General features: G+C 34.7%; 1 protein-coding gene across 5 annotated transcripts in view; it reads right to left on the reverse strand.

Annotated features, from left to right (window-relative positions):
* HGF (hepatocyte growth factor) overlaps positions 1–14,657 on the reverse strand; it is a 90,798-nt gene that overhangs the window by 63,347 nt on the left and 12,794 nt on the right. For 4 of the 5 annotated variants that reach the window (XM_044245911.1, XM_044245909.1, XM_044245907.1 and 1 more), the window contains 4 exons: positions 13,215–13,329; positions 7,647–7,789; positions 1,729–1,849; positions 241–359 (listed from right to left, as the gene is read on the reverse strand). In XM_044245911.1, the coding sequence (XP_044101846.1) occupies positions 241–359; positions 1,729–1,849; positions 7,647–7,789; positions 13,215–13,329 (498 nt within the window). The remainder of the gene's footprint in view (positions 1–240; positions 360–1,728; positions 1,850–7,646; positions 7,790–13,214; positions 13,330–14,657) is intronic. The other variant, XM_044245910.1, reaches the window with a different exon arrangement.

A 14,657-nucleotide genomic window follows, 5' to 3' on the forward strand; every position in this document is an offset into this window, starting at 1 on the left:
TCACCGTAATTATAAATGTTTTCTGTATATATGTTCACTTGCATATTTATCTCTTTCAAAACAATGACTCTGAAAATTCCAAAAATTTGGGTAGAGTTATGTAACACATTCTTAAAATATTAAAACCTATACACACTAAAGCATCAAGTAAAATAGCTGTTAACCTGTCTCACTAATAATCGCCTGCTTAGACCCAGTCTGTGAGAGGAAAAGGAAGCAATAAATTTGACCTTAACTTACCACACATTTTAATTGCACAGTACTCCCATGGGGTGTCAGGGTCAAGAGTATAGCACCATGGCCTCGGCTTGCCATCAGGATTGCGGCAATAATTATCATCAAAGCCTTTGTCGGGATATCTGCGAACCACACCAAGAAAAGTGTCATGTAAATCTGCCTGGAAACACCACCCACCCCTCAGTTCACAAAATAATGTTCGACCTAGCTTTGCTACTACTAGATGGGGGAAGAAAAGATTTCCTGTTGTGCCTTACAAAAACTTCTGTTTATCAACTTTTGCATCTGTTAGCTTACATATCTAGTAAGTACAGAATACATCCCTTTTGCTGGTAAGTTAGGTCCATTTGGTACCTGTCTACCAGCTGAGGTCCCAAACTGAATCCTCTTCTCACAAAGCCCAATTAAGGACAGATTACATAAACATGAACTCAGGTAGAATGCTCATTAAGAAAAGGGGTCCTTTTCTGAGGATGGCTCAAAGCTCAAACTGAAAGTTAGGTTTCAATAGTTCTGTTACTAATGATAGCTCAATTTTGAAAATAGAGCCCTTCTAGGTCATGCCCTCTCCTCCACCCTGGCAAGAGAGAAACTCCATCACACCAGTCTCTCTATACCTTCCTCCCTTTAAATTAACAAGGTCCTGAATTGGTGACTTGATTTTAATTGCTACCATATTCCTTCTGCACTCACTTAAAAGACAAGAGATACACTTAAAAAAAAAAAAACCCAACACACATAGTTTGAATTTAATTTAAGAGAACAACAAACAAACAAAAAGAAAAAAAGAAAAACACCTTTCAGAAAGGTGGGGATAAAGCTTCCCCTATAACTGTATTTTTATTCTTTATAATAAAAATAAAGTAACTTTTAACTAAATATTTCATATGAAATGAATGAACCAAAGGTAGACATATTTTTTAAACCATTTTATCTCAAAACCCAATCCTGAGGAGAAAAGTAGATTTGGTGGCATGACTTCTCCAGACTGGCAATTCTAAAATACGCTAGGATAAAGAGCCAAAGAATTGTTTGCTTCACCTTGCATTCCCTTCCTATGGGCATAACTTATGTCATGGTGCCACACATGGGACCCCACTTTACCCAGTCACTGAAGATGTGGCTTTAGAAGGACATTAGCTTGTATCTAGCAACAATGCCTCCTCCCATAGCTTGGACTGTGGTCATTACTTAATGAGCCTCTGTCTTTTTGCTGCCATGGAAGAGAAAGAGGAAGCTTCTGTTAGTGCTCCTCTTCTGCACCCCACTGATGCTCCTGTGTTCAGGACCATTATGACTCCAAGGGACTCAGTCTACTCAGCAGACACCAGTCAAATGTGTAGCCAGCATTCTCATATACTTCATGAGTCCCTTCACCCCAAGGCTCTCCAGAAAATATGATATAAAGAGAATTTCTAAAGGCAGTTCATCATGGAGCAAATGTCAGTTTGTAAAAAGAATCATTGGAGGGATGATTTGGTAATATTTTACCTTTCTGGCAAGAATTTGTGCCGGTGTGGTGTCTGATGATCCCAACGCTGACAAATCTTGCCTGATTCTGTGTGATCCATGGGACCTCGATAACTTTCCCCATTGCAGGTCATGCATTCAACTAATAAAATTAAAGTATGGCATGTTAATTGCTTCTGACAGAAAAATCCAGAACACCACTTTTCCATTGAAAGAACATTAAATCATCTGTTTAGCAAAAAGATTTTTAGAACAGTTTATGTACCACTTTAATGTTGAATTGGGGTCTAATGTCCTTGAAGAGTGACATAAAATACTCCCCACAGAGCTCTTCATATAGTTTGCGTGGGATTTGTGTACTTAGTGTCATGCATTTTTTTCATAGTACCAGGACGCTATCTTTCTAATTTTTCAATAGCTGTCCAAAAGGCACCCAGAAACTGGAAATATAAGACAGGCCCTTGAGATCTACCCTTTCCTGGTCTAAAATGCACAGAATTTCAGTGTCTATACTGACAGTAGAATAATCCCCTTCTTTCAATGTACCTCAAAATACATAAATGGGAAATACACAGCTTAAAATGAGTACACATCATGCCCCTAGGTTTAATGCCAAAATCAGGACCAGGTAACCTTGAGAGATCAACTTCAAACATAAGTGTGGTACTATTCAAAGAACAGCGATATTTTAAAAGAAATCATGGCTCCTCTCTGTTCCTGAGTATCCATGTTGAATAATTGGGCAGCCTTACATTCTTATCTAGACTAAGATAGAAGATGACCTGCTATTGAACTCCTTGTACTCACTGTCTTTAAAATGTATAAGCTCATGTAATTATGCAGGATCCCACTGATGATTCTGTGAGGTTAATTAATAGTTCTCCTCTGGCTGGCCTCTTATGTTGCACTGAAATCTCTGAATCACATCAGCTAGCTGAAAATGAGACTTCTCAAATGGACAGGTTGATTTGTAGCACAGCAGGAATCCTGTGGAATAAATCATTGCTTGGCTTTCTTATGAATCCGGCAAACTTCCCCAAACACATCATTTGTATCTTGTGACTACTGACCATCTAACTTTAGCCAAAGCAGGGAAAAGATATAAATGTTTAGCTTTATCCGTTGGTATCTGGCCTAATAGGTATTTGTAATAATTTGGGATATAATATTAGAATAATCACTTCTGGACCTTTGATTTTTACAACCTAATAGGACAGTAACTATTAACTTTCTGAAATATAAGACCATTTGGCTTGATCCATCTACTTCTTTTTATGTAGCTTAATCTATGAACAAGACAAGAGATGAATTCAGCTTCTTCTCATTCAATTCTGAGATTCCCCAGACTACAGTCAATAAACACCTGAACTATAAATGAGAGGTGCTCTTTTTGGCCAAGGTTATTTCCACAATAACATGTTCAACATGGATTATGCATTATCACATCTCAGCTTTCCAGTTCAACGGGGTACAGATTTATTTAGTTCCCTTCTTCAGAAGAATGCAAGGTTTGATATCTTCACAGAAAATAACGTGGCATTTATCATTCTTTGTTCTTTTGTACTGAATGAAAAAGTAGAATAGAATACTATGGTCACATGTAAGAACTAAGTGTCTACATGTTCATTCTCTAGCCTTGTATGGTACACTGGAATCAGAAATATATCTATGTCTCCTTTAGCAGATGTGAGTTGATAAGAGTAGATCCCTTTCTAATGAGAGTGAATTAAATTATTTTCTGCGAAGCAGTATTGTGGGGATTATTATAAAACATTTTTCCTAAGCTTCAGTATTTTTAATCATCTTAAGGGAAAATACTATGCAAATTAAACAGATGATTCCATAAGACAACTGCTTTACAAGAATGAGTGTGGTAGATCACTGCTACTCCAAACCTCAATGTATATAAAAGTCACTTTGAGATCTTGTTAATAAACAAGTTCTGATTCAGAGGATCAGGACGGGGGCATCCATCATTAGTTCCCAGGGGATACTGATGTTTCTGGTCCTTAGAATTCACGTTGAGTAGCAAATGTGTGGATAATTCATCCTACTCTAGAAGTTCTAAGTGTTTGTTGATAATGGCTTTGTAGGAGAGAATGGATTTTACTCAGATATTGAAGGATGGATGGATTTGGATAAGCTATTATGGAGCAAAATAAAATAAAATGGCACAGAAACATAAATTAGTGTATTATGTTTATAGCAAAGTGAAGAGAGAGTTATGGATGCAGTTGCAGACCAAAGAAGATTTTTTAAAAATAATAAAAGCAAGAATAGCGTAAGATTTTGGTAGGCAATGAAAGTTGTTGTTGGGGTGGGAATAAATGTGTCCTGTGATAGAACTGAGATGATAAGTATATTATAGTTATAAATTCTTTGATTACTCAGTACTTTGAACATATAAGAAATCATTTGACCCCTGCAATGAGGAAAACAAGGCTTACACAAGTTTTAAGGGACTTACCTAAAACAGAAAATTTCAGACTTGTGCCTGGAACACGGATCTTCTGACCACAGTCCAGGGTTCATTCCATTCTTCCTAATAATCTTTTTGTCTCATGTATTTTAATTTGTTTCTTATGCATTCTGATTGGTCATACTTTTAAGATAGAGTCTTAGCAATAATTTTAGAAAGTCAATCTTCCTGCCTTTTCAACATTGTCTTCATTACCCCCTCTGCTTTCCTATTTATAACAGTAGGTTGCCCTGTTGTAGTCTCACCTATTGGAGGATGGGGAGAAGGGGAGCAAGTAGATTGGCCAACTTACTCGGGCTGAAAATGTTATTGTTTCACTATTCCATCAAGCATCAGGCTTCTAGTAAAAATTTCCTCAAGAAAGCCAAGTTTTAAACTCATAGTCCCTTTTCAAACTTCCAGAATTCTGTGAAAGTTCTAAGTTGTTCAAGCTCAGTTGAGCAGTAGGAATGGAAATCAAATCCATCTACCCAGGGAGGTAGGTGAAAGTATGATCTATATAACACATAACATACAGTATGATCTATAGAACACTGAGGATCACCCCTCTTCCTCTATGTCCTTTTGGCTCTTTTTTTGCCAGTGTATTTTCTAATGGTTCTAACAAGTTCATCCTTTTAAAAACAAAACAAAAACAAAAACAAAAAACAAAAGCAAAATACTGTCCCAGGGCACATAAACTCAAACTAAGTAAATGTTTCTATTCATAACTAGTTTTCCTAAATATACCACTGGCCTAAACAAAAGTAGAAAACTATATTAACTACACATGAATTATAATATGAATAGGATTCATTCAACATCTTTCTTATACTAACCAACTAACTCAAAGATTGTTATGTTCTATTTTTCTCAATTATAAAACTACAAGTGATTTGAGTTTACAGACTAAAACAACTATTTTGAAAATATCTCTCAGAAAAATCCATGCTGGTGATTACTTCAGCAAAACTGTATGCCTGAAATATGGATAGTTTTACAAACCCACATTTATAAGTAATCATTTTATTTAGATCTTTGTTTTTAAAAGTCCTTCTCCATAGAATATGAAATTATACATATAAAGTTACAGCAGTATTATTTGGGATTTTAAATGTAAGTTATTAAAAATAATGAGTATGGCTTAAAAAATGTATTTACTTGAATATTTGGCAGTCATTAAAAGAGACATCTGTTCCAGTAACTGGTGATTGCTTTGTTCTAAATCCCAAGCAAGTGTTAAAGCAAGTAATCAGATTTTAGATACCTCAGTTTGTTATATTTGAATTAAACATCAGTGCTATTATTTTCTTTACATAATTGTGTAAGCTTCTAAATGTGATAAGAGTATTCATTTTCTTTTGGAATGCTTAATATATTTCAAAGATTAAATTATGAGAAAATAATATTAATCACTGGATATCAGAAATACTTCTCTTATGAACCAAACTTTCAGATAAATTTCATATGACAATTTAGCCAAGAGTTTAATAGAGTTACAAAAATTTCAAGAAATACATCTACATTATTTTGTATATTTTGTATTACCCATTTTAAAATAGCTCTGTTTTTCTCTATTAATATTTTGACAGTGCTTCTTATTTTAGATTCTCTTCAGTAAAATCCTGCTAACGCATTATTCAATATCATGTGAATTTAAATATCACAGCTCAATTCACGCTCCCTGATATATGTTTAGCCTATAGGGCAGGTGTTGGTTCACTCTTCTCACAGGAGGTTATTCAACTACCATCAGATTCCTAATTACTTCCAGAAAAAGCCTATCTGCAACCTTTAGTGCCATGGTGATCAATAACATCATATGCCATTAATAGTAATGAGCATTGCCCTTTTCTAAGGGAAATATAATAACCTCAAATTATTAAAGGATAATAGAGATGTACATTCTAATGAGATGTTGATAACTCGAAATAAGATTTTTCCAATTACTTCTTTTCTAGCATATTTATTCTACGTTGTCTTATCAGTCCAGATCTATGCCAGTGTATTTTGATGAAGTTTCTTGTAAACCAGGGTTGAGACATCATATTCCCACAGGAACTAGGCAGATAACATAAATGCTCAGCTATTTAAAGTTTGACCAAATTACCTTCCCTTGAAAATACTTTCCCAGGTCAAAAAAAAAAAAAAATCACTAAACAAAACTCCTTGCAATGACTTTCAACCTCAGAAAACTGTGATAATGAAGAGCTCCTCCAAAAAAGTAGGGTTTTTTCCTTCCATGTGTAAATTTAAAACAAATATTAATTACAGATTTATTCATACAAAACAGACTTGTTCATAACGTTATCACAGATCAGTTTATTATTTTTAAAAGAGAAGAAAACAACGAAGAAGTTATAGTGAACAGAATATGATATGGAATGGAAAGTAAGAATTTACAAACAGAGATGGAACTGGCTCTAGCACATGAAGTCAAGAATTTTAAATAACAACAGAAAACAAATTCACCTTCTCCATGACAATTCGCTAACAATGGCCTTTTTATGTGATCAATATCGACCTAATATTAAATGGATATTTATGGAAAAATAGTTTAAAAAATTGGGTTAATAACAAACAGGTAAGATATCTTATTATAAAAAATTGGACAGCGTCCCAGCCGCCCTCTCTCCCCAAGTATTTCAAAATCCTACTAAATTTCTATCAGAACTTAATCCATGTTTCATTTGGATTTTTAGAATTTTAGTTTCTGACAGAACTGAAAAGCCAGCTGTTCGGTAGATAGGCAACTAAGAAAAGTGAAACCACATACAATGCTGAAGTGGTTACTCTTCCTTCTTGTTAGGCCTTCAGTTTTCCAGTGCAAGAGTGAGGACAGGGCCCCTTTATGCTGTGAGGGGAGGTAAAAACAGACATGGCCTTGGGGGGCCTGCCTTCAAGACAGTGTGGGCTCTATGGCTTTGATCTCTTCAGGTACTATTCTCAATGGTGTGTAGTGTCAGTCTATGTATCAGATTTGCTTTTCACCAGAAGGCACACAACCCGATCGAACTTCCAGCGACCCCTCCCCATACTCTCTTCTGGGCTCAGAGACTCTGGCCACACCACTTCCGGGTAGGTTTGACAAAATTTCTGCAGAAGCAGGTGCTGGATGAATAGAATTAGCATGACTCTTAGAGAGCTAAGCTTCCTTTGGCTCCTTTCAGGTGACATGTGGGAAGAGACTGTGAGGTATGTGAAGAACTTGACAGTAGGTGAGGAAGCCCAAACTTTTACTCTCCCCAGATAGATGCCTCAGGCTCCATTGAAATTCAAACTGATAACCCCTTTGTATTAATCTGATGAAAATCAGTTTTTAAAATATCGTGTAAAAATGCTCAAATGATTGTCTATAGTTGCATTTGAATGAACAACATATTTATTACTGTTTGATTCATCTCTGTTAACCTTTAATGCGAGTTGCAGTTCTACAGAAAGCGGGAGCAGAGTGCCCCACACGGCATTCAGGTTCATTTACCTTCTGAACACTGAGGAATGTCACAGACTTCGTAGCGTACCTCTGGATTGCTTGTGAAACACCAAGGTCCCCCTTCTTCCCCTCGAGGATTTCGACAGTAGTTTTCCTGTAGGTCTTTACCCCGATAGCTCGAAGGCAAAAAGCTAGTTTTAAAATGATAATCATTACAGTATAAGAGCATGCAACTTTATTTTGGGCCTCTTAATTTTACTCATCAGTGGGCAAGTGTTTCCTGAAGTACAGAAATCCTTTATTCTACCTCAGACTTCCATATCTATTAACTTGAACTCTATCATTTTCATCCGCCCTTAAGATACTTAAATTTTATAAATATTTACCTGACCAAATTCCCACATTAGTCATTAACAATGACTAATCTCTGGAGTCGCTAATAGCCAATCATTCTAGAACCTAACTGACATTGTTCAAACCACAATTTCAAAGCTCCCCTCAAAGACAGCACGTGATTGAGCAAGGCCACTGAGGAGAGAATGGAAGAAACACTGCAGCCAACCTTGAAATCTCACTATTACACTGCTTATCCGAGATAATTACTTGTTTATTCCTTTTCTCATGAAGAATAGCCCTCTTTTTTTCTGCCCAGCTGAGAAACAGGTTGATGAAATGACACAAACAAAAGGTCTAGAATCAAATTAAACCTGGATTCAAATTTCAGTTCTCTCTTTGACTAACTGGAGACCCCAGCAGGTAATTTAGACTCTCTCAGCCTTGTAGATTACCTGCACACGGAGTATAACCGTAACTTACAGCATCTTACGCTTTTTGGGGTGTTTTTGAGAAGTTCAAAGAGATGTCAGAGTAATCAACATTCAATAAATGCTACTTATTAAGCTCACTCCACTTAGTAGTGTTTACCCTGTCACAGTGAAAAACAGAATTATTTATTCCTCTTCAAAAAATGAGCAATCTTCACTGCAACTGGGGTTTAGTGGATTAGTGCTTCCAGACTGTGTTTGTAACAGTTTGCCACTGGGTGCAGAGACTATAATGCATTGCCTTCTTTTGAAATTTGTAATGCCCTAGTTATAGTTTTATCAGCATAAAATATTTCAACACAAAATCAGAAAAATCCAATGACTTTTTCATTTGTTTGTACTGCTTGTGGCATTGGCTTCAATGATGCTTTCTTCTGCTGGACTGATTGCAAAAAAATCTTGTAAGAAAGAATATATACCGTGGGTGAAACTAAACTTTTTTTGAAAATCCAGTTACATTTTCAATACTCAGTTCATTGTTGCTATAAAGCTTTATTTGTACTCTTAGTATTTCTGACTTCTGACTTGTACTTCTAGAGAAGTCAAATGTGTTTCTGATCCATTGAAACTTATTTAGACATCATTGTTTTTTTGTCACGTTGTGCCACAAAATGTATATGGATGTGCGCTGGGTACCCAGAAATATTTCATGACATTTTTTCATTTGGACATGAAATATACCAAAGTTAGTCCTCAGAAAATATAAATTATTGGTTCAAAAAAGTCTACTTTAAGATACTTACTACTAACCAAACATTTTCAAGGAAACTATTATTATAAATATTATGAAATTCCAAAATGTCTTTAAATAGAATTTATATTCTTACTTCAGTAGAATTTTAATATGGGGAAACAAAAATTAAACATCAGGCCATATGATTGACGTAAATTGTAATACAATTAACGCTCATCATGATTTCACAATTTCTAACAGTATTTAATTTTAAAATAAAAAGAAGGCATTTTAAAAATTAATTTGGGCCCTTTTATTCCAGAATAGCTTAAGATACCTTTTGTTTGTTCCACTGCTTGAAATTTTCTTACAGTTTTGCCAGTTTTCCAACAACTTTTCATAATAAATTTCTAATGAAATACTCATTTTTCTGACAGAATCAAACCTGACTTTTACTTCAGATTGTTTTTTGTAAAGAAATGCATAAATTTATCTAAGAAAATGCTCCTATAACTCTATTGTATGAAAAAAAAAAACTTGGCATAGTAGGGTAGAAAGAATAAATTATTGTTAATCACAAAATCTACATTGTTGCCCCCAAAATATCATTTAGCTACTTATATGACACTAGTCTTTAGTCCCTACCTAATTTATTTACTCTTTGCTTTTCACTTCTTCACTTACAAGATATATGGCATGAATTTACTATAAGGTCCTTTTTGGCCATTTTATGTATTGAGTTTACTTAGAAGAAATTAAATAATGGATTTAGTTAAAAATCAGTGATTTTGGAGGAGACCTTTGTTGTATACACACGCACACACAAACACACAGAGAACACATATACCTTGCCAGTGGATTTGTAAAGCTAAAAAGAAGCTGTAAAGAAGTAGTGAATGAATCAGTCAATGGTTTAGTAGTAAAAATACAAGTAAGAAGAGAGAAAAATTAAAAATCAAAATAGATATGGCAGAAATATGAATAATATTTTCTCACTGGAACTAATAAAATTTAACTGAAAAGGAAAGGTACTGCTTTCCATGATTCTATGTCAATGCATATGAAATTCCTTTTGAGGACATTCATGACAGTCTGGTCATCTCTTTCTTCATCCTTTGGTGTCTATGGCTTTTTACCCAAATTAGCTGATTTTCTTTTGTGTCCTAAGGTATAACCTTCTTTTCTTTAGCATGCTATACTTGGCCAAGGGATGAAGCCAGCCCTGCTCTTTTCACTTTTATATGTTCATTCAACCAATGTTGAATTACACACAAGTCCTTTGCCAAACAAAGGTTCTGTAATAAACTTTTATTCACATATATAGTATTGGTGGTTCTTTGTCGTTGTTAGCAAGGCTTTAAGAGAGAGAAGTAAAGAAATCTTTAAAGCTTAGTTATATCATCATATACTTTGAATTATAAATTGGTTCTTCTGGGTGCTAGTCACCTTTTCTCTTCTTTTAATATAAACTACATTTATGGGAAACTTGATCTATTCCATCATCTGCTTCATTAATGAATGCTGGTGGCCAGTGAAGGATATAGATGTAGATATCGAGTCACCTGATTTTCTGGTTAAGCTTCTATACTAATTTCATCATCTATCATCATCTTTCCATTAAGCTACTTGTAAAAAATTTCAATTTAGGAGTCGACAATAAATCACTCTTCCAGACAGATATATGTATATTTTTTTCCATTTCTCATAAAGTTAATCTTTAGATAACACTTAACTTTAAAGTGTTGTTTTCATGCAGATAAATCAATAATCTGCTACTTGATAAAAAATTAAGTGTTTCCATTGTTAAACAAAAAAACAAACAAAAGAAGATTTGATTAATATACAAGATCTTCTCAGCCCTAAATCTCTATATCACAAGGAAATGTTTGTTGGTAAAATAGCTGATTGGACTGGGAAGCCAGTTCCCAGGGAGATCTATTTCACATGTACTCTTCTCACACAGAATCACAATCATAGAGAATTTGGGTTGAAATAAGACCTCTACTGGGTCAGTCCAGTGCACTCAACTAGGGTAGGATTGATTTCAAATGCTATTCCTTTGTTCATGAAAAACTTAGATCAATCTATTTAAATAAAATAGTTTCCTCATATGGTGTCATGGGAGTCACACCATGCAAATGCTTATGAGGGAAGAAACCAATTATATTGGATTTTTTTGCTTTGTAATATAATGCTCTATTTCAGATGTATTTGTGTGTTATTGTAAGTAACTAATTTGGGGCAAAAATTAGTTGTTTTCTGTTATTAGAACCCTGTAAACTAATAGGCTTAGATACTTACTAGCAAGTGTGAAATTAGGCCAGAATCACAGGTTTGATTCCAGTGTAGAGCAACTAACTCTTTTTCTTTATAGATGGGACAATTGACTCATGTCTGTTTATAGAAGTAAAATCATCTTGCATAATTATGCCCCTCAAAAATGAATAAAATGATGGGGTGCTTGGGTGGCTCAGTGGGTTAAGCCTTCGGCTCAGGTCATGATCTCAGGGTCCTGGGATTGAGCCCCACACCAGCTCTCTGCTTAGCAGGGAGCCTGCTTCCCCCTCTCTCTCTCTGCCTGCCTCTCTGTCTAATTGTGATCTCTCTCTCTCTTTCTGTCAAATAAATAAATAAAATCTTCAAAGAAAAAAAATGAATGAAATGAGATAAAAAAGTGAATTAATCAAGGCAAAGTCATCAACATTATTACAAAAACAAGTCATAGTATGCGTCCTACTGCTCAGTGTTTCATGCTCTATTTTATGTTAAAAACACAGGTTATACAGTGACACTGGCTCGGTTCACATTCCGGCCAGAGCACTTACTAGTTGTGCATGACCTTAAAAAGTTCCTAAGCCTCTTTGTTCTTCAGTTTCACTGTATATAAAACAGAATTAATAAAACCACCCACTATGTGGTTCTTGGGGGGATTAAATGAGAGAAATAAGATAGACTGTTCAGCAGGATACTTGGCTCATGGTAAACTAGATCTTCCAATGCACTTACTAACCAGGGAGAACTGTTTTAAACTACCTTGGTTCCTGTCCAGATTATTTGTGAAATAAATCCTGAAAAACTGGGGCTAAATTTAGTTCTTTAGCAAGTATTAGAAATCTATGTTTCCTCCTGATGATTAAAACTCTCAGACTAATGAGCCCATGGATGCTGTGTTTACTCATCTTTAAATAGAATTCATCTGTTAAAATGAACACAATTCTTCTCTGCAATGTAGACATTTAATTTCCAAGCAGTGAGAAGTTTTCTCAAGTCATTGGGCAATAGGTAAAATGGGAAAGCTGGTCAGTCTCTGTTAGCAGAGGTTCTCAGTTTTGTCAGTACTTTGGAATGATCTAGGGAGCTTTAAAAAACAAAATACCAGTGCATGGGTTATTTCCCTAAAAGATTCTAATTTAATTGGCCTGTGTTGATGCCTGGGTGGTGAGATTTGTTAAGGGCTCATAGCAGGTGATTTTTGAAGTGTAGCCAAGGTTGTGTACCACCACAGTTAAAGTATAGTCAGGCCCTGGCTCAGGCCAGAATCTGATCCATCATTTTTATATCAGGGTCAACCTTTCCACTCCAGCTGCAGAGTGCTGTACTTTCTGGAAGGCAAAGAGAGGAGGGGGAAAAAAATTTTTTTTAATCACCTTTTCATTACTTCCTCACCAACACCAAGATGTATGAGCTGACATTTTTGAGGTAAGATACTGTTAGGCTTCATCTTCATGATAAATTTATTCGTCTTTGGGGGCGCCTGGGTGGCTCAGTGGGTTAAGCCGCTGCCTTCGGCTCGGGTCGTGATCTCAGGGTCGTGGGATCGAGTCCCGCATCGGGCTCTCTGCTCTGCAGGGAGCCTGCTTCCTCCTCTCCCTCTCTCTGCCTGCCTGTCTGCCTGCTTGTGATCTCTGTCTGTCAAATGAATAAATAAAATCTTTAAAAAAAAAATTTATTCGTCTTTGAATTTCAGTCATGAATTCACGTAACCCTTGGCTTAATGCAATTCGGCAAAATTGGCCATTATTATAGAACCGTAGGATTATTCTGAAGGACACACAGGATATTGCTAACACACATGTAAAAAAGAAAGGTTCTACCCTCTTTTTTCCATGCTTTTCTTACCTGTGTTCATGAGGGATCATGGAATTCCAGGGCTGGCATTTGATGCCACTCTTAGTGATAGATACTGTTCCCTTGTAGCTACCTCCTTTACCAATGATGCAGTTTCTAATGTAGTCTATCAGAAGAAAGCAGGGAAAAATTTTATAACTATGTGTAACACATGTTATATATATTAAAAAAGAAAAAGAAAATTCCATCCAAATCTTTAAGTACTTAATAAGTTCGCTCAAATCATACTGACATTTTTGCCTACAGTTTCTACTATTTTCAAAACAATGCATTTCAGAATAATACAAAACAAGAAAAAGACTTCTGAGAAGTTTTAATTTTATGACTATATTCCTGGATAACAGCAGAGATTAGTCTATATACTTATTGTAGATTAGTGCATATACACAACTGGCCTGGCAAACTTAATTTGACAGAATAATTTGCTCAAATATAATACTATTTTAAGAAAATGTTAAATATAAATATTAAATAATATGTAAAATCTATTCAATTAAAAGGGTTACTTTAAGATAATAAAAGTAACTAACTTGTCTTTATCTTAATAAAATTGTATAGGTTTTTGTATATGCGTCTGTGTGTATGTCTAAGTGACAGTTGTATTATATTGATTCTTATTTTCTATATTTTTGTTAACATTTTGGCTGCAAAACTATAAAGCAATTCAATTAAAACAAACTATATATCCCTATCAAATAATAGTGTATACAGTTACTAGCAACCTAGAAGATTAAAAGGTGATCTTATACTAGATCATAAATTATGATTAAGATTTATATGTAGAGATCATCTTATTTTCTTTTTTTTAGGATTATCTTACTTTCTACCATAAATTAATTTTAAGTGTCTATGTTTTTAACAGGGAGATATTTGTGTATATTACCAAATACTCAAATTTAATGACACAATACAGTTTAAGAAAATACTTAACTTGAAATAAATACTATTATCATAAATATAATCCATAATTATTATTTCATGTGATAAGAGATTTATTTTGTAAAACTCATATTTATTTAACATTCTCCAGTTATTTCCTCGATATAAATCTGCTTTGGACCAAAGTCAATACCTGTGAATATAGTATCAGATAAACAAAATAGACACATTAATAAATAATATAATGTCAATTCTTCTCTCAAAGATTTTCAAAGTATATACTTAGGAAAAGACACAACTAATATTTCAAAAGCTCCACATTAAATTATCAGCAATCACCACCATGACAGAGTAGTTACCCAAAGTTTTTAACATTTAAAATGCTATGTAATAAGCTCAAAATATACTATGATATAAGGTGTTTTAAACTATTAATTTAAGGTGGCACTTTCTAAAATGAACATGGACAACATCAGTTCTAGGATATGCTCCTAGAAATAAATAAAGAGGGAGGTAGCAGTCAAATTACGGGAAGTTTGGGAAATACTCTATTTA

The sequence above is a fragment of the Neovison vison genome, chromosome 4 (assembly GCF_020171115.1).
Source record: "Neovison vison isolate M4711 chromosome 4, ASM_NN_V1, whole genome shotgun sequence".
NCBI lineage: Eukaryota > Metazoa > Chordata > Mammalia > Carnivora > Mustelidae > Neogale > Neogale vison.